At 48.9% G+C, this 25,917-nt stretch overlaps 1 protein-coding gene across 1 annotated transcript in view; it reads right to left on the bottom strand.

Moving 5' to 3' along the window:
• The window catches only part of LRIG1 (leucine rich repeats and immunoglobulin like domains 1), a 128,313-nt gene that overhangs the window by 54,016 nt on the left and 48,380 nt on the right, over positions 1-25,917 (bottom strand). The window contains exon 3 of the mRNA XM_007445668.1: positions 16,966-17,040. Coding sequence (XP_007445730.1) covers positions 16,966-17,040 — 75 coding nt within the window. The remainder of the gene's footprint in view (positions 1-16,965; positions 17,041-25,917) is intronic.

Raw genomic sequence — 25,917 nt, 5'->3', positions numbered from 1 at the left:
CCCCCCGCCCCGCCCCGCCGCCAGCCACTGCCAGCATGTTCCCCGGCTCGCCTGCCAGCTTCCCGGCAGCTCTGGAGCTCCAGCGTGGAGGAAGCTGTTTCAGCACTTGGCTGCAGCCTCCAAGCCAAGATCCTCCCCGCCTCTGGGGAGTGATACCACTGACATGTCTTTAAAATAAAACCAGGCCTGCTTCCTGCCCCATCTGGAAGACTTCTGATCTCCCGATCATAGGATTCAGGGTATCTCTTATCACGCAATTTCCCAAGCCTTCAGCATACGACCTGACTGCACTCTGGGAGGGTTAAGGATGTGCATGGGCGGGATTAAGGAGTCGGCCCTCTAATGCGGTCCTTCTTATCCACCCTGAGATGATAAGACGCGCGGCCACATCAAAGCGGCACCGACTCCTCTCCACCCCGGAACCACGCCATCCTCTTGTCTTGCCTGTTCTGAGTTCCTACAGGAGCCAACTCTTGCTCTGCTCCTTTCATGAAACAACAAGCTTCGATTTTCGCCTCTGTTTCAGGTTTTAAAATACGTATCGGCCGGCGCGGCCACCTCCTGGAGCTGCCGGGACCCTCCACTGCGCCGCCCCACCCAGCTTGCCGCGCCATGCCGTCGGAAAAAACCTGCAAACAGCGCCGAACCTTTGTCGTTTTGCAGGGCTTCCCTGGCGGCGCAGTGGTTGAGAATCCGCCTGCCAATGCGGGGGACACGGGTTCGAGCCCTGGTCCGGGAAGATCCCACATGCCGCGGAGCGACTAAGCCCGTGAGCCACAACTACTGAGCCCGCACGCCTAGAGCCTGTGCTCCGCAACAAGAGAAGCCCCCACTCGCCGCAACTAGAGAAAGACCGCGCGCAGCAACGAAAACCCAACGCAGCCAAATAAATAAAATAATTAAAATATGTATCATCATGAACCTCAATGTCAAACGTAAACTAATGACTTTTAGAAAAAAACGTCAGAGAAATCTATGTTTTGGGCCAGATAGATCTGACCCTAAGGGCACAATCCATAAATGGAAAAATTAACACATTGGACTTGCACCAAAATTAAAAACATTTGCTCCCGGAAAGATCCTATTAAGATGAAAAGGCAAACTACAGACTGGGAGAAAATATTTTCAGACCACATATCCAACAAAGAACTACTATCTAGAATACATAAAGAACACTCAAAACTCACCGGCAAAAAGACCCCCAAACAATCCGGTTAGAAAATGGGCACAAGACATGAACAGATATTACTCCAAAAAGAATATACAGATGGCAAATAAGCACATGAAATGATGTTCAACATCGTTAGCCATTAAGGAAGTGCAAATTAAAACCACCAAGAAATATCAATACACACCTCCCGAATGGCTAAAATAAAAAATACGGACACCACCAAATGCTGGCCATGATGCAGAGAACCACACTGCTCATGCATTGCTGGCAGGAGTGTAAGACAGTACAGCCACTCTGGAAAATTAAGGCACTTTCTTAAAAAATCTAAACATACAACTACCATACAATGCAGCAGTTACCCCCTAGGGCATTTTCCCCAGAGAAACGAAAATTTAAGTTCACACAAAAATGCTCACAGCAGCTTTATTCATATTAGCCCAAATCTGCAAACACCCCAGATGTCACTCAAGAAGGGCATGGTTAAACAAAGTGTGGTCTCTTCATACCATGGATACTACTCAGCAGTAGAAAGGAATGAACTACTGATACACACAACAACCTAGATGCATCTCCAAGGAATTATACTGAATGAAAAAAAGTCAGTCCGCAAAGGTGAGATGCTGTACGAAGCCACTTATATAACATTCCTTAAAGGAAAAATTATATGGAGAACACACTGGAGATTGCCAAGGGCGTGGCGGAAGGAAGGAAAAGGGTGTGGGTGTAAGAAGGCAACACAAGGGATCCTTGTGGGGATGGAAATATTCTCTACCTTGACTGTACTGATGTGAACATCCTGGTTGTACGAAATTTCGCAAGAGGTTGTCATTGGGGGAAACTGGGTTAAAGGTATACGAGGATCTTTCTACGTTATTTTTTACAACAGCACGAGAATCCACCATGAGCTCAAAATAGAAAGATTAACTAAAACAACAAAAAACGTAGCAAGACATTCACAGTGGAATCAGACAGAAATGCTGGTGCAGAAATGCACAGTGCAATCAGCCAGCCAACCTGCTACCTCACTGGGTCTCCAGCAGAAATCTACCTGGTACGACTCAGTTCCAAGGCCCAAGCACCAAATACTGCTGTGCTTTGTGAAATTTCTGAAATCTAGGGATAGGCATGAACCGTTTAATTACTTTCTACCGATTAGGAAGGAATTGCGGCGGTGGGGCGGGCGGGGTGGCGTTGGACTCCGTGAGGAAGGTGTAGCTGATAAAGCTGATTGGAAGACCAGCGGCCACCAATGGTGACGTATCAGGAGTTACTGCTGGGTTCTGTGTCCTGTAACTCAGCTGAACGCCAGCACTATGTGGCCAAGCAGGAGGGCCTCCTGGGCGTCTAGACTTAGATGGTGGTGGACAAAGGTCAGGCCTGCACTGCCAGACATGGGGTTCTCAAAACACCATCCCTGGAACACCAGCCTTGGGAGGAGTTCCATGAAAAGGCTCTGGAACAGCCGCATATATTCCTCCCTTGTCAGCCCTGGCAGACTCCCAAAGTAGGTCCAAGAAAAGTACCTTTTCATCCTGCTCGATTCTGCATTTGCTAAACTTACATGACCACCACAAGACCCCCTTCTTCAAGAAGCAATTGTTAGGGTCTCATAGAAGAGGGGTCCAGGTAGGCTCACTTTATGTGGGAGACACCACACTGCAGCCCCCTCATTACTAAAGGCCCTACATATTCTGTAGCAAAGAAGGCTGCTGACCTTTAGCTCTGGGTTTTCTGAACTTCCTGACTACAGAGGAGTAGTCAGGATGGGCTGGATGCATAGAGGGATCTGCAGTGATTCTCCACCTTCACTTTGGAAAAAGCCTATTCCCCAATCTACCTGCTGGCCACTCACAGGTGAGCAGAGACCAGGAGAGCCCTTCTCCTGACACACCCATGCCAGTTTAAGGACACTTTCACATCTAAGCAAACCGAGGCTTGCAAAGCTGCTGCTAGAAAGCCACAGGATAAGGATTCAAACCTGGACAATGGGACCCTGGGGCCCGCACACCTCCCCTAAGCCACGCTGCCTTCCTCGAGGTAGTTTCTACAACCGCTTTCCCTCCTATAACATCTGCCCAGATTTTCAATAAATCAGGGACAGCGAGTCCTCTCTCTTGGCTGAAAAGATCCAGGCCCTCTAGGAAGCCACAACAGACCATTTCTGTTACTACTTGTCCCAAATGACTCCCTTCACCTTGACGATATATGTCTAAAACTATCCAGTATCTGCCCTATGCTTCGACTAACCCATTCATTTAGTCCTTCATTTATTTATTCAGCCAAGCATGTATGGGGTGCCTGTTAGGTGCAGCTGCTCTAAGTAAAAGGTAAACTTGACTGTAGTATGGTCGACCCCCTTTCCCCATCCCCCAATTCCCAAAAAACACAGAAAGACACAGATGTGATGGGCACACTAACAGATGGGGCCACAGTGCTGTGGAGGCGGCTGGGGGAGGGACAGCCAGTCCAGACAGAGGTGACAACATGAACAAGGCCTGGAATCAGAGCCCGGACTGTGTGGGCTCCCATCACGAGCAGCTTGATGTAAAGCTCGAGGCAGGAAGTGGGGAGATGCCGGGAAGAAAGGGAACCACGGGCCAACTCTGAAAGAGCCCAAGACTTTATTCCTTAGGTGACACGGAAGCCACAGGGCTCCTTCCTTCATTTCTTCACCAAATACTGACTGCGGGGCCACCACAAGGCAGGCACCCCACTGGGTGGTAGGTGTGCAGTGGCAGGCGATGAGGGTAGAGTTCTACGGGGCTTACGTGGGAGGGAGGATGGAGAGGAAGAGAAGGACCAAAGCCTGGACGCCACTGGAGCCAAGGCCGTGAGGACCCCTTCAGAAACAAGGTGTGGGTCTCAGGTTTGGCAATGGCCAGGATGAGCTAGGATGCTAATTAGGCAGCTTTTCAACATGGGTGGCTCAGTGGGCCCACTAGACAGTACTCACAAGCATCTGAGCCTCTACCAGGAACCCATGAGAGACGTTCTCAACTAGAGATGGACGTTTGTTCCAGAGAACACGCAGCCCAGGGGCCGCCCCAGGCCTGCAGGAGAGGAAATAGCCGTGTGTGTCCTTGACCCTGGTTAAGTGTGGCTGATATGGGACCAGGACCTTTCCTTACAGCTGAGGCAACAGAAACCCAAAGCGGAGAGGTGACTCGTGAACGACCCTGTAGGGGTATGTCTGGCAGAGGCAGGGCTCCAAGCTGAGGGGGAGGCCAAGTTCACGGGAGGGATGGTTCCTCCCCGTTCCTCGGGCGCCAGCACCCACTTCGCTGAGAATGGCTTGCATTCTGAGTTCAAGAGATAGGAAGCACTTTGTAGGGTGATGTCCTGACAAGAGAATGGTGTAGGGGGGTTTTCCTGCCAGCACAGAAGTCACCCTAACACCCCGTGTCCAGCTGGAGGTGAAGAGAGACTGGACCAATATTCTCTGCTCAAATGCCCATAAAGGAGCAGCTGTATGAGAACCAGGCAGGGTCCTCACCAATGTGCTTTCTCTTCCCCAAGGTGACCCATGGGACCACCCAGGCAGGGACAAGATGAACCTTGGCCTCAAAGTCTGATGGTACCCACAATGCACAGCAGCACTTTGCTTTCTTTGTTATTTTATTTTATTTTATTCATTTATTTTTGGCTGCGTTGGGTCTTCGTTGCTGCATGCAGGCTTTCTCTAGTTGCGGCGAGCGGGGGCTACTCTTCGGCACGGTGCACGGGTTTCTCATTGCAGTGGCTTCTCTTGTTGTAGAGCACGGGCTCTAGGTGCGCGGGCTTCAGTAGTTGCGGCTCGCGGGCTCAGTAGTTGTGACTCACGGGCTCTAGAGCGCCGGCTCAGTAGTTGTGGTGCACGGGCTTAGCTGCTCCGTGGCATGTGGGATCTTCCTGGACCAGGGCTTGAACCCGTGTCCCCTACGTTGGCAGGCGGATTCTTAACCACTGCGCCACCAGGGAAGCCCAGCACTTTGCTTTCTGAATCCCTCTCTCCCTGGACAATTTACTGAGCCTCCCAGGAGCTACAACTGTTTTTCAGGGAACGGGGGAAAGTGAAGACAGGCGTGAGAACCACAGGCGTGTGGCTATTTGGAACCACATAATTGCTGGAGCGTCCCCAAATCACGGCTCTTGCTAACACACACTAGAGAATGAGGGAGGCAGGCAGGGGCCGGCCTGGCCTATAAGGAGCCTCGGGTGGTGAAAGGGTTTATCACTGCTGTCGGCAAGGCCAGGAGGAGAGGGAACCCCTGGAATGGCCAGTCCTCACACGGATTCCCCAAATCAAACAACAATTATGAGGCAGAAAAACTTCACTCTGCGTGCTGATAAACACTGTTTTTCCACATACAAAAAAGAACCACACATGATTTGGAGAAAACGTCACATTCCCAAAAAGTCCAAGGGAATTTTTCCCCTTATTTCCAAAATTCTAATTACTCTTTGTGACTTGTCGAAGGGGCCAATTCCAAAACAACCCTCACAAAATACCAACAGATAATTATCCAAACTGAATGTCAGCACTAGAATTTTGCTGTATTACAACACAGCTTTTGGGTGGGGTTAGAGGGAAAGCTTCACTTTCTATAGCTTATATTTACATATTCTTTTTGTTTTTAAGAAGAGCAAAGCCTTTCGGAATGAAAAAGAAAAAGGTTTTTAAAGAGTCTGATGTAAGTTTTGCCTATTGTTTTACTATAAAAAGGGTTTTCTTCCCCCACCATCAATAAATGCTTCTGCTCTGATTTACAGGCAGAATGCAAGTGAGAGATGGGTGGTCTGCCTTGCGGGGGGGGGACCTGGGCTTGACTGTTGGTTCTACCCTGTGATAGCTGTATAACACTGTGAGCCTTATATTTACCAGTTGCAGCCTTTTGTTCAAATGCCAGTGACCCAAAAAGATATATGGTAGCAGTCACTGCCACCTTGGCCTGCTCCTTCACTTGGGGCTGGGGGGGGTGGGGGGGGGGGGGAAAGATACCCCAGTTTAGGCAGCAGATCCACAATCAAGTTCTGTGATCACCAAACGAGATGGTCATGCCTCACCAGGCCAAACACGCTGCCCCACACACACACACGACAAAGCCAAAAGCATCTCTCAGTCATTTTGAATGGCTAACTCTGCAGTATCTTCCCATTAAATCAGTGGTAAAAGAGGTAACTAAAACCTTTCATAGGGACCCCCCCACCCCGAGAATCATTAAGCGCTAAATTAAAGGTCAGCCTTAGTATTTATTTTTCCTCTACTTGGAGAGAAAAAGAAAGAAAGAAAAAAGAAGGTGTGAAAGTTAAGAAGGCAGGGGAGCCCGAGTATGTTAAGTGACAGGTATCAGAGGGAAGGAGAGAAGGGGATGAAACCTTTCACTTGCATGTGCCCAGCTGTGGCTCATTAAAATTTTTGCCTGCAATGTTGAAAGGAACTGGTGAGCTTAAAAAAAGCAAAAAACGAAAAACACCAATGTCCCTCCCGCAACAGCCTCCCAGCCCCAAGGTTCTCCTTTAACCTGCCTTGGGATGCGGCCTGGGCTTCTAGGTTTGTTCAAGTTCCCCAGGTCCTTCTACTGTGCAGCCAAGGATGGGAGCCACTGCTAAGATATTTGCAGAGTGCTTTGCTGCTTGCTGCACCTATCCCAGGTAGAGGAATGGGCGATGAGGAAGGAGGAGGGAAATCAACTCTCCTGGTGCACGCAACAGTTCCCATAGAGGGAATCAATACACGAGAAAGCTAAGCTAAAGCACACACACACACACATACACACACACACAAGGATGGAGAGTATCTGTCTATCACGAGAGAGCGAGCCGCACCACAACAGGTATCTGCAAGCAGAGTCCATTTTCAGGGGACGTGAAGAGCCTCTACCCCTGCCTCTGACACCAGGCCTCCCGGTTCAGGGTGGAGAATACCCACCAATGCCCCTTGGAACACAGCAGCACAAAGCAGGGCCAGCTCCATCTGTGCCCCGAAGGCCCTTGATGGGTCAGGGATAAATCAGTGTCTCCAACCTGGTGCACTTTCAGTAGACACCAGACCCTGTACTGAGACACGCAGTATTTAGCGGATCCTCACAGCCAACACCATTGCACGAGTGGAGCCAACTGAGGCCCCAGAGAACCAGCACAGGCGATGGAGGCAGGACTCACATCCAGATGCAGTGGATCCAGAGCCTTCTCTTAACCACTGTGCAGAACTGCCCCCTCTCTATAAGGCCCTTATGACGTCGGACGCACTGTAAGGTGAAGACATCCACTGGCACCTGCCTTCTCCCTGTGTTACTTGGGGAAGGAGCCCCGGTCTTTACAAACTGATTCACAGCAGCCCGCCTCTCACAGCCCTCCCCACTGATGAAGAGCTTCTTTGCCCCCAAAGACCCTAAAGCCGTACAGCTGAGCAGAGACCAGCAGCCCCCAGAGAGGACACCCCAGGAGAGCCACCTGGCTGCATCCCACAGCCCTGCCATCCTTGGCAGCACACATTTCCCTCTCCTGGTTGAAGGGGTTGGGAAGAAAGAACTACAAGTTGGCACCTTTACTTCAGCCGTTTGGGTTTGAAAGGCGTCCAGGAAGTGAGGAAACTGCGGAGGAATTTGCCTCGAAGGGATGTGCTGGAGGGCAGAGGGCCACTGTCTGAAGAGCTGCTGGCACAACTGAACAGGCCTGGGTGCTGCAGAGACCTGACAGCAAGGCGAGTCTTCCTCCCTGCACCCTTACAAGACGGGCGACCAGAATCAGTCAGAATAACCCAGCTGGGTGTGTCTGGGGGGCGAGGGGAGGGTCAGGCTAATCTTCAGGGCAGGAGGACTTCCCGTCACTCTGCATCAGTTAATGAAAATCATACTGAGGGCTGCCCAACGTTCTGAGGCAGGCACGCGACTTGAAGAGACGCCCATGCGTGGGGTGCAGCCTCTTATCCACACCAGAGCCTACTGGCCGCAGTCCCAAGGCGCACCCCTCTTAACACAATTTGATATGTCAGCGTGTGAAACGACAAGACCCTCCCAGGCCCCCAGACCACACATTTCCCTGTGTACAGTGAGCACACAAACGCCAGAGGTGCAGAGAAATGAGACCAAGACTCACCTCTACCACTTCCTGTGTGACCTCAGAGAAGTGTCTTGCCCTCTCTGTGCCTCAGGCACGTCATCTGTAAAAAGTGCGTAACAACAGACCCTGTGCCTCCTAGGCCTGCAGAGGCAATATAATGAGGTGAGGCCTGGGGAGGTGCACATAGCAATGCCTGACAACGACTGTGTACCACATACAGTGACCGTTGCAATTTCCCATCTCAAGAGGCTGAACCATGATGAGACTGCTGATGTTCTGACCATTTTTGAACTAGAAAATCTGGCCATTTCGCATGACTCGACTTAATTCACTGGGTAAACTAACCTGTCTCTATAAACCCTTGCCTTTGAACAGGCAGGGGGAATCTAATATTCCCTCCGTATTGCCCAACAACGAAAGGCCTTATGAAAGGAAGGGCTGGCCTAAATACAAACACATTTCTTCCACTTGGGCTGTAAAAGCTGAAAATGGCTCCCAGGTGTGAGCAGACACAATTGGCCTGGGCTTCTTTGCAAGGTCACCACGGGGGTCAAAGTCGAGCTGGCCATTTTCGGATTAGGTGCACACGCTGGCGAAGCTTCCCCCGGGGTAAGTGGATTACAGAAGCCACCTGCAGGAAGCGGGAGTGCAGGGGGAGGGGGAGGAAACGGCCTGGCTGGAAGGAGGCTGTGGATATGGGCGGGGGCCAGCTCCTTTCACACGGGAGATTGTGCAATGGACAAAGCAGCTCCGCTTCCCTTCCCCGCGCTGCCGGGTCGCACGGCCCTGCCGTGCTTTCAGCACCCACTGCTGGAAGGAGGTACTTCCCTCCAAGACCATCTGTGCTGCACCAGCATCCCCATTCCCACTGGGTCTTGGACTCTATTTAAAACTTACACGGTCATCAGAAAAAATGAGACAGAGAAGAGGAAGAAAAAAACCAAACACACAACAAAGGCCAACTCTCAACGACAGACCCTAAGCTACCGAGTTCCCAAAAAAGGCAATGACCTCCGTGACCAAGTTCCTATTCCACGGGCGCGCCCCTCCCTCAGCTCCCCAGACTCCACAGCTGGCATTCCCTTCCCTTTCGCAGCAAATGGTTTGCAGATGGACCGCTCATCTGGCTGCCTTACCACCCCCAGTCTCAAAGAAAGAAGAAAAAAAAGAAAAGAAAGGAAAGAAAAGAGAGAAGGAAAATGACAAGTCAGGACTGTGTGTAACTTGGCAGGCTCGCCGCGGAGGCCTCAGCGGTTCCTTTCCCAGCGAAAGGCTCCCTGAGACTCGGGGCAAGAGGCAGTCCGCACTACAGAAGTCCTGGGAAGCTTCCGGGACACAGAGCTGCTGTCTTTGTGTACTGGGTTTCCAGTAAACTTTCTATTTTGAGGCTCACTCATGGTGCCCAGAGTCTGATGAGCCTGTGGGTCTGAGAACCAGGGGTCCCGCTCTGCCTTCCAACAGAGGCTTCCTGGCCCTTCAGAGCAGCCTGCCTGTTGACAAAGGGGTAAATGGGGAGCAAACTGGCCTTAAAAGGGAAGCAGCCATGTCCTATGAGCCCTTCTCCCAGCGCTCCTCCAACTGGCCAGCGTGTTGGCCGAGCACCTCACTGCCCCATCTTGCAGGGGGGAGAGAAAGGAGGTGTACACCTTACAGGTCACTTCGTCTGGGAACCTTCCCCGTCTTGCAACCCATCAGTGACGGCGGCCAGGAGCCCCTGAGACCTTCCCAAGCCTTGGCTGGTGTGACAACTGCCTGTTTACTCATCCTTCTCTGCAGCTAGACTGCGAGTCCCTTGAGGGCAGGGACTCTGGCCCGTGGGGCACGTTTGTCTGTCCTGGGCTTCACGTGGAGCGCTCGCTGGCACACCTCTCTGTTGGGCCCCCGTCTCAGTTTCCTCCGCTTTCCTTTCATTTCTGGCGCTCACTGAGAACCAGAAGGTCAGCCTCCCGGGAGCAGAAGGCCAGAAAACAGGAGGTGAGGATCGGGGCCATGACTGGACGCAGGGTGGAGGACAGGTGTGGGCCCCGAGTTCTGATTCCTCCATCAGGGCAGACGAACATGGCTGTGCTCACCTTCCAGATGCTTCGCCTGGAACAAAGCAGCACCTTTCAAGTCTCTGTCGAGGGTAAAGTTGTATCTGATAACAGTGACTGATAATGAGCAGAAAGGTAAGCGGTGCTAAAAGCGGCTCCCGGCAGGGCGGCACAGCTGTAAGCAGAGCTGCTGATACCCGCACGTGGAGATGGGTACAGATCTCCTGCCAGAAGAGGCTCCCTGCCTCCCAGGGACTTGTGAAGGTCTGATGGGGAGGCCTGCCGTGATCGCCAGTCAACAGTCAATTAAGCAGAGACAAATTGATAACAGCCGTGGGCCTCAAACCGTGGCCAGAGACAGAGCCGTGCTACCCACGCTCACTCCGAGTCCACTGCCCCCAGCACTTTGCTCAGAAATAAATACCTTAACCAGGGCTTGGAGCCCCATTGTCCCAAAGAAATGCCTGTGCCCATACCGGTGACAAGGGGAATTTGTCTAAATAATTTATTGCCCTCCAAAGGCTCAGCAGCGTGCTTGCTAACGACACCACCCTGCCCCCCACCACACTACTACAGAAGCTCAGGTAGTGGTTCTCCAAGGGTGGGAGGTTCCCAGACCAGTAGCAACAGCATCACCTAGGAACTTGTGAGCAAAGCAGATTCTTTAGTCACACCTCACGCAGACCTGCCGGATCAGAAACTGGGGCTGGGGCCCAGCCATCCGGTGGCCCAGCGAGCCTTCCAGGTGATGCTGGTAAATGGTCCAGTCTGAGAACCGAACAGGTGATGGAGAGAAGCCATGATCTCCCAAGGGAACAGGTGTGACGTTTTACCCAGGGGAAAGAATCCGTTCACACCCACAGAAATCTGGGCAAACGAGGCAGAAAGTGAGCACGTCTCTGAAGACACAGAAGAGAGGAACTGAAGCCCCCGGTTTACATATATTTTCCTGTTGTGCTGCTTTCTGACTAGGGCCCTGGCTTCCCTTTAGCATCTGGGATCTGAAGCGGCTACAGGCTGCTCAGGGAACACGGAGATTCACACTTGACTTGGGGCCTTTTAAACACAGCTTTGTTCACAGTTTCTCCCTAAAGCGTTTCAGTCACTACTGACTCCACGATCCTGCTGAGAGTGTATCCAAAGGCCTGCAGCGAATAAGATGTCAACGATGGGGTTTACTTTTACACCAACGCCCAAGACGACTGGCCTTCCTTCACCAGCAAGACTAACCTGGGTTCTTACTGGAGGACGCTGCTCAGAAGCAGAATGCGGAAAGAACTGCCCATTTCCACATTTTCTATTAAACTTGATTAAGTCCACTCTTTTTTTTTTTTTTTGTGGTACGCGGGCCTCTCCCGTTGCGGAGCACAGGCTCCGGACGCGCAGGCTCAGCGGCCATGGCTCACGGGCCCAGCCACTCCACGACATGTGGCATCCTCCCAGACCGGGGCACGAACCCGTGTCCCCTGCATCGGCAGGCGGACTCTCAACCACTGCGCCACCGGGGAAGCCCTAAGGCTCACTCTTTAATTATGCTTTAATGTGAAATGATCTTCCCATTAATGAGCCTGTAAAGAAGACTGATCTGGCCCCTTTTTTCTAGAGGGCGTGCTAGGAATACGGAGAGTTAAATACTGCTGTTGATTTTACTTCCCCAGCAGACCCAGCCCAGAAGAGCTCCCTCCATCCCTCCCGGCCTCGCCTCGTGCTCCCTCAGCAGCACCCGCTTAACTGGCTCCCAGTGGGGTCACAGACAGGACAGCAGGTTTCATTCCTTCCAGGTTTTATTCTCCGGAAGTTACCATAAAGCCATGTTAAATACGCCATCCCTTTGATTTCATCAGTTTTTCTTCAGCTAAGAGGTCACAGCAAAATACAGAACCACATAGTTCAACCCACCTCTGATGTTTTCATTTAAATTTTTCATATTCTGAGTCTTCCAGGTACTTTGCTAACAGGAGAGAAAGATACTTTTCTCAAAAGAAAAAAAAAAGATGAGTTTTCAAATTACTGGTTGCCAGGAAGCTGGGAGGACGGGGATAGGACAGGTGATGGCTTCAGGGGTAGGGGGTTTGTACTGGGGGTGATGGCAACGTTCTGAAATTCGACAGCATTGAGGGGTGCACAACACTGAGGAGGTACTACTAAAGGTTTCTGACCATACACTTTAAATCCGATAAAACAGTGTTTTATGTTATGTTAGTTTTCTCTCAATAAAAAAAATATAGGGGCTTCCCTGGTGGCGCAGTGGTTGAGAATCTGCCTGCTAATGCAGGGGACACGGGTTTGAGCCCTGGTCTGGGAAGACCCCACGTGCCGCAGAGCAACTAGGCCCATGCGCCACAACTACTGAGCCTGCATGTCTGGAGCCTGTGCTCCGCAACAAGAGAGGCCGCGATAGTGAGAGGCCCGCACACCACAATGAAGAGTGGTCCCCGCTTGCCACAACTAGAGAAAGCCCTCGCACAGAAACGAAGACCAAACACAGCCCTAAATAAATAAATAAGTAAATAAAGAAAGGAAAAAAAAAAGAGTAAATCCTATTTTCAAAAAAAAAAAAAAAAAAAAAAAAATATATATATATATATATATAGTTTTCAGAAAAGTTTTTTTTGCCCCCCGAAGATTCAAAGTAAAAGGTATTTTGATGTGTTTTCAAATGCAGCATAGAACCTAAGGATTTTAACAGCACAATGACAAAGTCACAGGTAACTGTGTGCACGGAATCTTAGCCTAGATCTCCTACCTGATCAAGGCCACAGCTTGGGGGAGAGGGAGCGGCAAGGCATGGATAGGGGATAGGGTCCAAAACACACCACCAACTGGAAAAGAAGTTATGTGGACAAAGCCAAGGGCCATATGGGAAACATGCTATAGCTAATACACCTGAGACAAAGCTGCTGTGCTTTAAAACTAAAGTCGATTTTACAGCAAGCTTTTCGCTCCTAGGAGTGAAAAAAAAACGCAACCATTTCCACTGGAACCAATCTCCTCAGTGATACAAGTGCAGTAACACCACAGGAATACTGGAAATTTTTCTTCCCCAGAAACGTCACTTATGCATCTTATGCATCACACGAAATTACTGTTGCTGTGGGAATCGTAACTTGAGTTTCCTGGACTTGGAATTAGAAAAAAAAAAAATCTCAAACGTGAAAATCTACCAGCAGATTCTGTCCCTGTTGAACAAAAGTCTGTTTCTTTTTCAGAGAACTATTTTATCAAATTTAGCTCCCTCGCTCCAACCCAATCCTATTAAAAGCTTTCCTCGAGTTTAATGCTTTTTGGTTATTAAGGACAAATGGCTTTGGCATTATCTGCGATGCAAATAAAAATCCGCTCTTTGACAAATACTTTAATTGAATTTGATTCCTTTAATCAGAAAGTATTAACCAATTGAAATTTTCCTGAAGGACTCCAGTTCCCAAAACTCTAGAAAACTCTGTTTTGAGGCCCTGATAGTGAAGCCGGACTTGAAACAAACCCTTTTCCCACACAGCCCTCCCAAGTGTGACCTCAGCAAAGAAGGGCACTGGTGTCTGGGGGATCAGAACACTGTCTTGTGAGTGAGGAACCAGGGTTACTGACAAGGACACGGGAGACAGGAAACCAAACAGAGATGAAGAGCCGACTTCTACAGGTAAACAAAATCCAGAGGCAAAAGTCCCTAATTACAGGTGTCTGAGCTGAAAACCACAAAGCTGCTACTTCTGAAAGACATAAGGCAGCAACAGTGGTTACAGGACAGGGGTATTTCTTTTGTGACATTACTGCTCCAACTCTCAGTTTCTGAGTCACAGAAGGAATATACAAGCTGCAAGTGTACTTTTACCACGTGTTTCAACCCCTTCGCTCACCAGATGAGGAAAAAGCACCCTGTCCCACGTCACAACACCATCAGAGACAGAGCTGGATATACGCCTGGTCCCCCCTGTTCCCTGACCCACCTGCCCACAACCTTGTCCCCAGAAAGCTGCCCCAGCTCCTCTCATTCAGACAGCCTCAGCCATCTGGTCCCTTTGCACATTCTGATTATTTTGCTCATCCTCCTCCTGCCCACCAAGGGGAGAATCTGGAGACTAAGCGCTACCAGCGTCAACACTGATGAAGCTAACTGACCAACCACATTTGCAGACGTCACGTCAGGAACTTCCCACACACGATGCCATTGAATCTTTCCGAGGTCACTCTGGGCCCCAACTGCACGAGCACAGAAGGTACCTACTAAATGTTTGTTGAACATGTGACACCTTTTACCACTATGGTTCTGAAAAGCCACAAACACACCAGCAAAACATGCTCTTCAAAGCCTGGACGGTTGGAATCATCATGTGGATGGAGATGTGAGAAAATCATGTTCATTTGTTGCCCGCTCTGCTATTTTCTCCCCTGTCCTTTGCACGACCCACTCGTGAACTACAGGAAGGCATGAAGGATGAGAGCAAAATTATCTATAATCCTGCTACCCCGATGTCACCCTGCTAGCCAAACTCTGCAGGCACTAGATCCAGGGGTCTAAGATTGGAGAACACAGGCCCCTCAGAGAGAAGGAAGATAAAGACCCTTCAGTGTCCGTACTTTCAGAGAAATCACTGACCAAGCCAGATGGAGACCAGCTTCAGGCCAAACGTAGTATCTGCCAATACGAACCTGCATTTTCCAAACTGAATCAAAACCAGGAAGGAGTCTTTGTTTTTTTTTTTCCTTTCCTACTTTACATATTTTAATGCTGTCTAATGGAATAGTAGGAACAAGGCCAACCAGCCCCACTGCTCCTGAGACTTCGGCCAAGGAACAGAAATGTATTTTTAGTGGGCAGAGCAAGGCCTGATTCAGAGCACCACGGGCCCTCGGGGCAAGGACGGGTCACCTGCCACACTCCTGCCTGCTGTGCAGGAGGGAAGAGAAAGGAACAGTGAACGAGCATTTGGGCCCCGTTTTGGTTCACCTCTCGATTTTGCACCTTACAGGAACTCAGGCAGCCTTGGTTTCCCGTCTGGTAACACAAAGATGTTCTCTCTGGCCCTGGCTTCCCAGCCAAGGGGAGGGAAAGCAGTGCTTCTCAAACTTGAACAAGTAGGCAGATGGCCAGCGGACCTTGTGAAGGCAGCTTCTGACTCAGCAGGGCTGGGATGACACTTGAGATCCTGCATTTCTAACGAGCTCAGTGCCGATAGGACTCTGCTGGTCCAAGAACCGTCCTTTAAATAGCAAGGAGTTAAAAGCGTCTTCCAGTACATTGCTCTATACACATACCAGGGATTGACATGTCCCTCACTGGCCTCAGGTAAGGGTGACTCATTTAATTTAACTAGCAGTGAGACACCTTCCAGATGCCAGACCCCGCAGGCCAAATGGGTATAAAAAGAGAGTCAGATCCTTGACTGTCCATCTTGGGACAAAGAGCTACGTCCTTCGCGCCAGCATTTCACAGGTACAAGAAGTGACTCAGACCCTGTGGCCTTAAAGGTGAGATCATGCCAAGGCCCACGGGGCCAGGTGACAACTAGCTACCAGCCAGCAGCCAGCCGCCATCTGTCAAACACCTACTCTGGCTGTGCAGGACGGTAGGAGCTTCATATACATCACACTCGCCTTGAACCTCGGGCTCACTGCCCCTATGTGTACAGCGGGCCAAGAACACATTCTGCAGATGAGGAAAGTGAGGTTCAGAGAGGTGAATCTGTCTGTCCGGGACACAAGGCTGGGCCACGATTCTAAGCCCCTGCTCCCCACACCCACAGTGCCTTGAAAAGGGTTGAGCCCGAGACCATGTTTCACAAGGACAGGGCATCTCCAGAACGCAGGGCCTGTGGCCAGCAAAACCCAGAGATCTGAAAGCTGCACCAGCCATCAGACGGATGACTCCTTCCCACCAGGTCCCTCTGCTTGGCTCAGGGTCGAGGAAAGATACCCACAGGTGAGTAGACCAGTTATAACACCAGCAAAATCAAAATCAAATAAAACCCAGTGGGGCTGGAGTGGGAACAGGAAATTCGGTGTGAAGAGGAAGGCGCTCTGCTGGGGGAGCTGACACTAAAAAATCTGGTATAGAAAATTGTTGGACTCATGACTGGTTTATCTGGAAAGACCTCTGGGCGAGTTTTAAACAAGCAAGCGCCTCCACCTGACTGCTGAAGAAGTGGGGTAACTCTCAGTTACCTCCCTTTCTTTCTCATTTAAGTTTCTTTATACCCTTTTTCATTTCCAGTGTGTTGTCTATAATAATCGACAGGCTGTATGTTGTCAAACACTTGACCATGACAACGAATTCCTTACTTTTTATATTGATTTCAGAAGGCCGGTGTTTTTTTTTAAGCCATGAAAGTGAGTGGAGTCACATTCCCAAATTCATTACCACAGAGATGAGCCTACTGTCTTATCATGCACACAGCTTCTTTTAAGTTGGGTTTATTCACTCAAATTGCAGCTTAACCACTAGGACAAAGAAATTTAATTCTATGTACCCCATGGCATTAAAAAAGATAATTTCCCCCCAAATTAGAGATGAGGCAAAACTTCTGGGTTTTAATTCTACACACCCCAAAACAGCAAGCAAGGCTTTTGTTATAATCATTAGAGCTACGTGGAGAAAGGCCCATCTTTTTTTTTTTTTTACCAGTGAGCCCAGAAACACGAGTTGCCCTGCCACCAAATGTCAGCAAGATGATACCATGGCCTCCCCACACAGTCCAGGGTCCCCCAAATGGTACCACTTACAGAAAGAGAGAGAGGATACGAGATGAGGCAGCACCCAGCGACGGTACGGCTGTCAACTCATTGTTATTGAGGTACCTGCAATGACAACAAGAAGAAATGAATCATTTAAATTAATAGTAAGAAATCACAGACATAAAAGGGAAATAAAAAAAAAACAAAACAACAGTGCTGAGTTGGCCATGGGAAGACTGCTATGTTGTAATGCTGAATACAAGATAAAGAATTTGAAAGCAAGTTGTTAACCGGAGAGAATTTATGCCAGGTCATAAAAACCAATTATTTACCACACCCAGAGTTTGTGAATAAACACTCAGGAGATGTCTCCCGTCCTCTAGGAGCTTCCAATCTAGCTCAGAAATCAGGACTAACAGACAGGGAACTGAGAAAGCAGGCCAAGGTGCATGATGCAGAACAACAGTGCCCTCAAGACCACCAGTGAGAGAGCTCCTTGTGGGCTGAAACAGTCAGAAAAGGATCTGGGGAGGAAAGACCGCCCCCTCCTGGTTGTTCTGTACACATCCCTGACATGGCTCTGCCCTCACCAAAGGGCAACACGCTTGGACCCAGCGCCAAAGACTCGCGCACTCCCGTTGGGTTCCTGGCGCTGGGACACGCGGGCCAGTTACTCCAATGCCTCATCTGTACAACAGCAAAGGAGCTGTACTTGGAGATTCTCATCTATTTGAGATTCCAGCTTCTCTGAACTCTGATGAAGTCTCCAGACACATTTCCCAGGAATATATCCATATAATGGATATATACACACACACTTTTGCACGCAGACAACTGGAAAATCCTCCTCAGACCACAGATGCTTCCCAAGCTCCCTTCCCGCTCGAATATTCTAAATCTGTACTTCCATAGTTCATGACTCTTAGTGGAAGGGGAAGCCCGAGAACCAGAACACAGCTCGCCTGGTCCGCCCCCACAGGCTCCGGAATCTGGCCTCCTTACATGGACATGTATTTCCAAATCTGAGAAGAGAGTCCAAAATCAGGCTTGCAAAGTGAGTGCAAAAATCCTTAAGAAAGCCAAAGCAGTGCTCAGGCTTTTTGCCGGGTGACGGGCTGGAAAGAAACTGTATCTGGGATGCAGAATCAAGGATAAAGCTACGTTATCTTACTCTCATTTTTGCAGAGAGTATGTCTTACATAGAGCATCTTGTTATGGTTTGAAGACAAGGCCACTGAAATGACAGCTGTATTCATACAAGTTTACAGCTAGTGTTTGCTTGAATAGAATAATCTGGTTGTCTGCCATCTTTTATAGAAATGAATAGGGTTAAAAAAAGGGAAAAGGCCTTGAATTATCCCATTTGCCTTCTTCAGTGCCAAAGCTAGTTAGAGGTGAAGCTTGGCAATTACTGGGCTGAGGGACACAGAATGTCTGTTTCAATAGCTTCATGACTGGAGCATCTGGCAGAGAGAAAGCAGATCCGTATCATGCGGCAAATCCTTTCTCCACTTAAAGGGCCCTTGTTTGTGTGTTGAAGGAGACAATTAATTACTTTAACAGTCTCTTATCTGACTGCCCCCTAAATCAGATTGCTTCTCCTTCACCTTTTGTCTCTCCACCCCTGCTGCGATCCGTTTCCTATCTCGGTACAGGGATGCTGAAAACTCTCCATCAGTATGAATCTCTACTAATAAATCTTCACAGTACCGTAAATGCACACATTACTAGAAGAGAGCCTCAGATCTTATCAGAGCAAGGGAAACTAAGGTCAGGGGCCTGTTGCCAAGAAGACAGCTTGCTTAAGAACTCTTCATTTCTTACAGATTTCCTCTCCAACACAGATGTTGGGGGGGGGGGTCATAATAATAATAGCGGCAGCTAACTTACTGAGGGCTTATTATGTGCCAGGCACGACTCTAAGAGCCTTTCAATACACTGACCCGTCTTTAGAGCCCTACAAGGCAGGCCCCAAGAACAATGTCATTGTACCAATGGGGAAACTGAATCACTAAGATGTTAAGTAATTTGCCCAAGGTCACCAGCAGTAAAAGGCAGTGGCCCTGTGTGTCTAGCCCCAAAGTTTAGGTTCTTAACCATTACCTCTGCTTATTCATAGCGACAGTAGCAGCTCTACAGTATTATGTCACTGCATCGCTACACCTCTGAGGTTGGAACCAGGTACTAGTACTGTTCCCTACCTTACAGGTTAAGTTCTCTAAATTTCGAATCAAAGGAGAGCCACAAGCGAAAAGGCCAGCAGGCAGAAAGCTCATAATTCCTTGGGTAACATGGTAACTGCACTGCAGTTGCTTAGGATTGGACTTGATTTTAAATCCGAAATGAACAGTATGGACTTCACTGCAGGGGAACTCTGGCTGAATGAGCTCGGTCTCAGGCCACCCCTGCTGCACATATGACAAACCGCTCCACCCGATTTCACAGAATAATAAATGAACAAGGAAAAGGGGCATCATCATCATATCTCATATCTTGAGCAAAATGCTGGAAGCAGAGTGTGCAGGTGCCGTGGACCAGTGCTGAAGGTAAACAGGACATTTTAGGTCTGGATCAGCAGCCCGGCGTCAACAGGATGAGGCAGAAATCGCAGGCTCTGATCTCAGCAGGGCTGCTGGATTTGTGAAGAGGTCAGATGGAGCTCAAAGGAGGAGACCTACAGGGCTAGCTGACTTCTGCATCACTTCTACTTAAAAAGAACCGCTAGTAAATCTAAGTCAGCTCCACCACTGCTGGGTCTCTCTTCGTTCGCTCTGCCCCTTGTTGAAACCAGAACACTACCCTCAGAAGGCAACAGAGGACCAACTCGCGCTGAGACACGACTAACTTGCCAGACTGAAATAGAGACCGGTCAAAAATAGCACAGCCAGAGCTGGGCAGGGAAGGGCCCTCGGGAAGTTCAGCACAGTCTCCACACGTAAAAGACATCGTCTGAATTTAGGATTGTGTTTGATGAAATCTTCTGAATATCTCGGGCTGTGCAATCTTCCCCCACTTCGGGCTCCCCCCGCAAATTTGCTTCCATCCAAGGCCCTAAAAATCCTTCTAAAATATCTGGCTTCTATAACTGAACCTTTTCCTCATGATTCAGGACCGAGAAGCGCTCCAGGAGCATCAGACCGCGAATTGTGGCCCAACCCTGCAGCTGGAAAAGGTGTGAAAAATATATGGGGGTGGGGGCGGGGGGCCCTCCCTGGACAGACATGGAGGTGGTGGGCCTTTCCCACCCTCCTGGGCCCCCTCAGCTCTCTCTGAAACTCCCATTTACGTCCTCGACTTGGTTTACAGGAAGTTTTTACATTGTGCGAGATGCAAAATGTTAAAAAAGGATGTTTCTGAGGACTTTCATTACTATGACTGCCTCAATCGAATTAGGCATCAAGAAACAATGAAAAACAAACCCACAGATCATTCTGAGTTATAGTGCTTTCTGGTTTTAAAAAAATTTTTGGCCATATTTATTTATATACTGATAGCTGAGATAAGCACACAGTAAAACTTCAAACTGTTTCAAAAAAGAACACCAGGAATACATATTGAAATATTCAGCTTCCTTGCCCTCCAGGCCTCTGGTTGGCCTCCTCCAGCTGCCGGCTACTAGGGATGGACACGTGTTTTTCGTTCACGCAGATGCTTGTGTGTTATACAGATTGTTCGGTACCAGTTTTCCCCTTAGTAACAGATCTTGGAAATCTCCCTAATTCTTTTAACCAGCGGTAGACCGCTCCTCAGCTGGGATGAACAGTACGAATGAACCATAATTTATTTAGCCGATCCGCCAATTCGTAGGCAGTTTGGTTGTTTCCAAACACAAAGGGAGCTGCCATTAATAACAGTCAAAGTTGGGCCGGGGGTTGGAACGTCAGTTTGTTTTGTTTCTCAGGCAGGAGAAAGTCATCAGTAGCAGGTAGGAGCGCGCTATTTTGGAGTCAGGGCCACTTAATCAATAACTGCTATTAGTGTTTTCAGCTACTTGAGAATAAGGCAGACTACATAACGACTTTGGCAAGACTTATGATATAGTGTGTATACCAGCTGGCCGGATACAGTTATTTTAATAGCATGATATAGGATATAGTTACTTGAAGTCAGCACTTATAAACAACAAGGGCAAACGCTTTTCTATGTGCTCTGTGCTGAGGGCTTTATGTGCCACGTCTCACTGAATGACATGTCAACCCTTTAAGGAAGGCACTAAATCATCACCTCACCTTAAAAGAAGAAACTGAGGCCCAGTTATGGCACAGCAGAGCAGGGGTTATTTGGAGGGGATTATACAGCTCAGATTTTTACATCAGACAGACCCGGGTCCATTCAACCCCGAGCCTACCCCTACCAATCGAATGGCCTTCGGCATGTCACTTAACCTCACTGTGCCTTAGCTTCCTTCTCCCCAGTATGTGCAAAGTACGAGCACCAACTTCATAGGGTTTTGGCAGGATCTGGCTGAAATAATTAAATCTAACAGCCTAGGAGAGAGCCAGATATATAGTAAATGCTTAACAGGTGGGGGTAATTCATAGCCAAAAATCAGTGCCTCACATGACACCCCCTCGGGATTTCACCCCGCCCTTAAACACACCGCACACACGGAGGGGGGGGACAGCAGAAGCGTGGGACACCAGAGGGTGAGCCATAAATACCCAGAGGCAGGGCACACTCAGCCTTCCTCGCCGCCTTCAGGAACATTTTAGGTCAACAGCCCTGGAAAGCACACGACAGCACCCACATGAAACATTCCCGGGCCAGGCAGCAGTAACGTGATCCGAGTGCAGTTTTGAAAGAGGCCGGTATAAATAGCCCCTCTTATTAATAGCGGAGCCTCGCCGTCCAGGCCCGCTGGCTGGAAGCCCTCCCTGGTGGGCTTTCCTCGGAGCTGCGGGCAGTGAGGACCAGGTGGCTTGGCAGCAGGTGCACGAGCATCCTCACGTCCTCCAGGGGCCTCCGACGGCTCGCTTTCTCTCTCCCACTGGCCTGCGATGCTCTGTGGTTCCGGCCTCCAAAATAAAACCACTGCTAAACCACCACCCGCTGCTTTGCCAGCCTGTGGTTCCCCTTGCGCTGAGCTTTCCAGACTCGAGTGGCTGTGCAGGGTTTAGGGGGTACTGACAGCTCCCGGGAGACCCAGTTAATTTAGAAGCAACTGTGTGTCGGCTGTGATGTTTTTCTTTTCTTCAATATCCTTCTCAACCTCCCCACCCTGCACTCCTGGCGGCCTCCTCCTGCCTCCGTCAGTCATGTATTAAAATTCCCTTCGGGAAAGGCTCCGATCCTTATCAGTGAGAAGTTCCACTGCTCTGGGCCCCCAGGGAATTTGTCTCGTCCATCCCATGGTGTGACACCAGGGACCAGAGGTGGTCACGGTGGTAAAGGGTTCAACCTATCGGCCCTCAAGGATTTGTTTCTTAACAAGGCACCCAGCTCGGGGAGAGGGGCGTGCGCCGTGTGCTTCTGAGAGTAGCAGAAGAGAAGAGAAATAACACACAGGGAACACTCCCCATGGGCAAGCCTCTGGACATCAGCTCCAATGAATAATTATTATAATTCGCTAACGTGTCATTATGCCCATGTTCCAGAAGAGGGAAAAGAGGCACAGAGGTAAGTAACTTGTCCAGGGACACAGTCCCCATGAAAGGCAGAACTAGAACTCAAACCCAGGTGTGCTTGCTACCAAATGTGCATTTTCCCCCAGTACACCCTACTGCATCCATAAAGGGCAAGCCCTGTCTTTACAACCCCCACACCCAGGAAGGCACTGCTGCCATGGAGAGCTTGGGACAGGAGTTAGACTGAGGACTGCAGGCCCAGCTCTCCCATGTACTAGCTGTGCAATTGCAGCCAGGTTCCCAGGCCTCGACTCCTCCAACCGTCTCAAAAAGGCAGAATGTCCATAAGGCGTGGACGGCTTAGCACAGTGGCCAGCTACGCGTGTCAACAGTCCTGAGTGCGTTAGCGGCAGAAAGGAGAAAAGGCACACACAGCAGAGAGAGAGCGCAGACGAGTGGGTGAGGAGCCTCCTCCTGTCCCTAAATTCAACAGGAGCTCAGGGGAGGGAGAAAAGCCAGGTTGGGAGGGGAGAAGGGAGGCTGGGCTTGGAGGGAGTGTGGGTTTGGACAACGGGTCTGGAGGAGTTAAGAGGAAATACCCGGTACCTAGAGAGAGAAGACTGGTGCAGGATGAGCGATACAGGAGATAAACACTGCACTTCCTGTCCTTTTAAAATCTTCGGTGGAAGGCTGTGGGTTAGCATGAGGTGGGTATGGGGATTTAGGGCAGTGCAGCTTCTGGGTTAAATGCACAGCTCCGGGAATCAAACAAATTTGAGTTCAGCTCTCAGCTTTACCAACTAGGCAACAATGCACAGGTTTATTTAACCCCTCCGAACTTCCATTTCCTCCTTTGTAAAGTGGAGAAAATAACTGTAAAGGAAAGAATTTAAATCAGATAGAACTGGTGTCAGGATGAAATGAGGCAGTCTTCCCCAAAGTTTGACTGTGGTGCTGCTGTGATTATTGTGGCCGCTGGGATTCGGGAAATTTATTTTTAAGACTAACCAGCATCCCCAGTGAAGGACAGGTGCAACTCAGATGCTCTCAGTTCTAGATCTGGGTGGGGTTTATGTTCCCAAAAAGCACCAAGTAGAAGGGGGATTAAAAGCCAGAGGTCAAGGGAACGAAACCAAATGAAAACTGAAAGGCTGTCTGGGGAGGGAACAAATGGAAAAAGAAAACTAGAGAGAATAATGCAGAAAAGGCTCATGGGAGTATCTACTGTGCCCCAAATTTATGGCAGGGCCAATGATTTTGGAACCATAACCTAACATGACCCCCAGGGCCCTGCAGGACCCAGGCACTGGCCACACCCCCCACCCCTCATGCACTCCTGGCACAATGGCCCTCGTCCTCTTCCTTCCTTAGGGGCCTGTATTTGCAGCCTGTCCTGTCCACATCATTCACATTTGCTTGATCTGATCATCACCATCCTAAGCACGCTGGCTCCGTTATCACCCCTCCAAAATCACAAAAGAAAAAAATCCTCCCGTAACCCTGTCCTACGCCCCTCTTAACACTTACCACCAGTGAGTCCTACTGGTTTCCTTGTTACCCCTACATCGTGCCCCATCTTAACGTGAGTTCTGTGAGAGGCGAGGTTTGTCTGCAGCGCCAGGATTGGGGGAGAAGGGGAGCAGCATTTAAGGGGCCGCCGAAAAACTCTGGAGCCAGGATAAAGAGTATCTGAATGTAGTGTTTTTTAAATATCAAAGTGAACACAAAACAACTCATTAAGAACAGAGTATCTAACTTTTCACACCAAGATAGGATTGGCAACAGTGCCGTGTCAAGCCAGACTGGAACCTGAGGCAAAGAAAAGGTGAGTAAAGCTGATCCTGACTTTACCAAAATTTCTTGTATTTTGTTGACCATGGGGTTTTATGGGCATTCATTTTAATGTTTTAAATACTGCATTAAGGTATCGTTTATCTCAAATGCTGAGTTTTTAGAGGCCCCTTAAATGCTGCACCTGAGGCGAATGCCTCATTTGCCAACCCTAATCCTTGCCCTGTATGTCTGTCTCATTCACTCCTGTTCTCCCAGCAGCAGAGCAGTGCCTGGCACACACTAGATATTCAAGGAAATGTTAAATGAAAGCTTGAATAATGCCAGAAGAAACACCTCAATTTTTGTTTTTGTCCAATTCTAAAAGAAACCACTAAGCTCTGAGACTCAGCATGCAGAAGTTGAATATCATAACCACAAGCATAAAAGGCAGCCTGGATCAGGGGAAAGCACTGGGTTATGAAGCAAACCGGTTCCTTGATGTACTGCGTTTATCATCTTGGGTGACTGTGATGGGCTGAACTGTATTCCCTCAAGATTCATATGTTGAACTCCTAGCCCTCAGTACCTCAGAATGTGACTGCATTTGGAGAAAGGGTCTTGAAAGAGGTCATATGGATGGGTCCTAATCCAATATAGCTGGTGCCCTTTTAAGAAGAGGACATTTGGACACACACAAGAGGCACCAGGGAAGTGTGCATATAAAGGAAAGGCCACATGAAGAGGTGGCAAGAAGGTGGCGTCAGTGGAAACCAACCCTGCCAGGACCTGGCTCTTGAATTTCCAGCCTCCAAAACTGCGAGAAAATAAGTTTCCATTCTTGAAGTCACCCAGTCTGTGGTCTTTTTGGCAAACTAACATAATAACCCACTCCAAACTTCCCTGCCCTGACCACTGGTCTGTTGACCCTATGGGAAAATAATGATCCTGGACAAAGTATTTCCAAGGGCCCCTTCCAACTCTGATCTTCCTTTAACTTTGGAAGTTGAAACCTTTTTTAAACAGACATGGAAGTCATAAACGCCATCTTGGAGAATTTGGAGACAGCGGTAGGGAATGCAAGTATTTTACAAATTGCACCATCTGATTAAATTTCCTTTAGATAAATCATCAACAATGGAATCGAAGAGTAATAAACAAGGACTTTTATCAGTTACATATAATAAGTAAAACATGTAAAGCACTTAATAATCTCTAAAAAATATCTAACAATAAAAGCACTGGGTGAATGATTTATGGAATATTCATGTGTAGTAGTTTTACACAAAAATTGAAATGGGATAGTAAAAACCTTTCAATTTACATGACAAAGTAGTCAAAAATGTAAGGATAAGTAAAAAAAGACACAATACCACAATATAAATACAGCTTGATTCCAGAATTATAAGTGTAGAGGTGTATATTTTTCACTAAGTGTTCACAATGGTTAGGTCTGGGTTATAAGTCTAGTGATTTTCATTTGTCTTTACATATTTCTACAGTTTCCAAATTTTCTGCAGCGGGTATGCATGGCTTTTCTCTCAAGTCCCTGTGGAACTAAAATCCTGATAACCCTAACATTCATGTTAAAAGCAGAATTCCTTACATTAAAAAGAAAAAGAAAAAGAGGAAGAGGAGGAGGAGGAGGGGGAGGAGGGGAGCTCAG

This window comes from Lipotes vexillifer, unplaced genomic scaffold, assembly GCF_000442215.2.
Source record: "Lipotes vexillifer unplaced genomic scaffold, Lipotes_vexillifer_v1.1 scaffold239, whole genome shotgun sequence".
Taxonomy (NCBI): domain Eukaryota; kingdom Metazoa; phylum Chordata; class Mammalia; order Artiodactyla; family Lipotidae; genus Lipotes; species Lipotes vexillifer.
The sequence above is the reverse complement of the archived record's forward strand: the minus strand, read 5'-3'. Positions and strand labels throughout refer to the sequence as shown.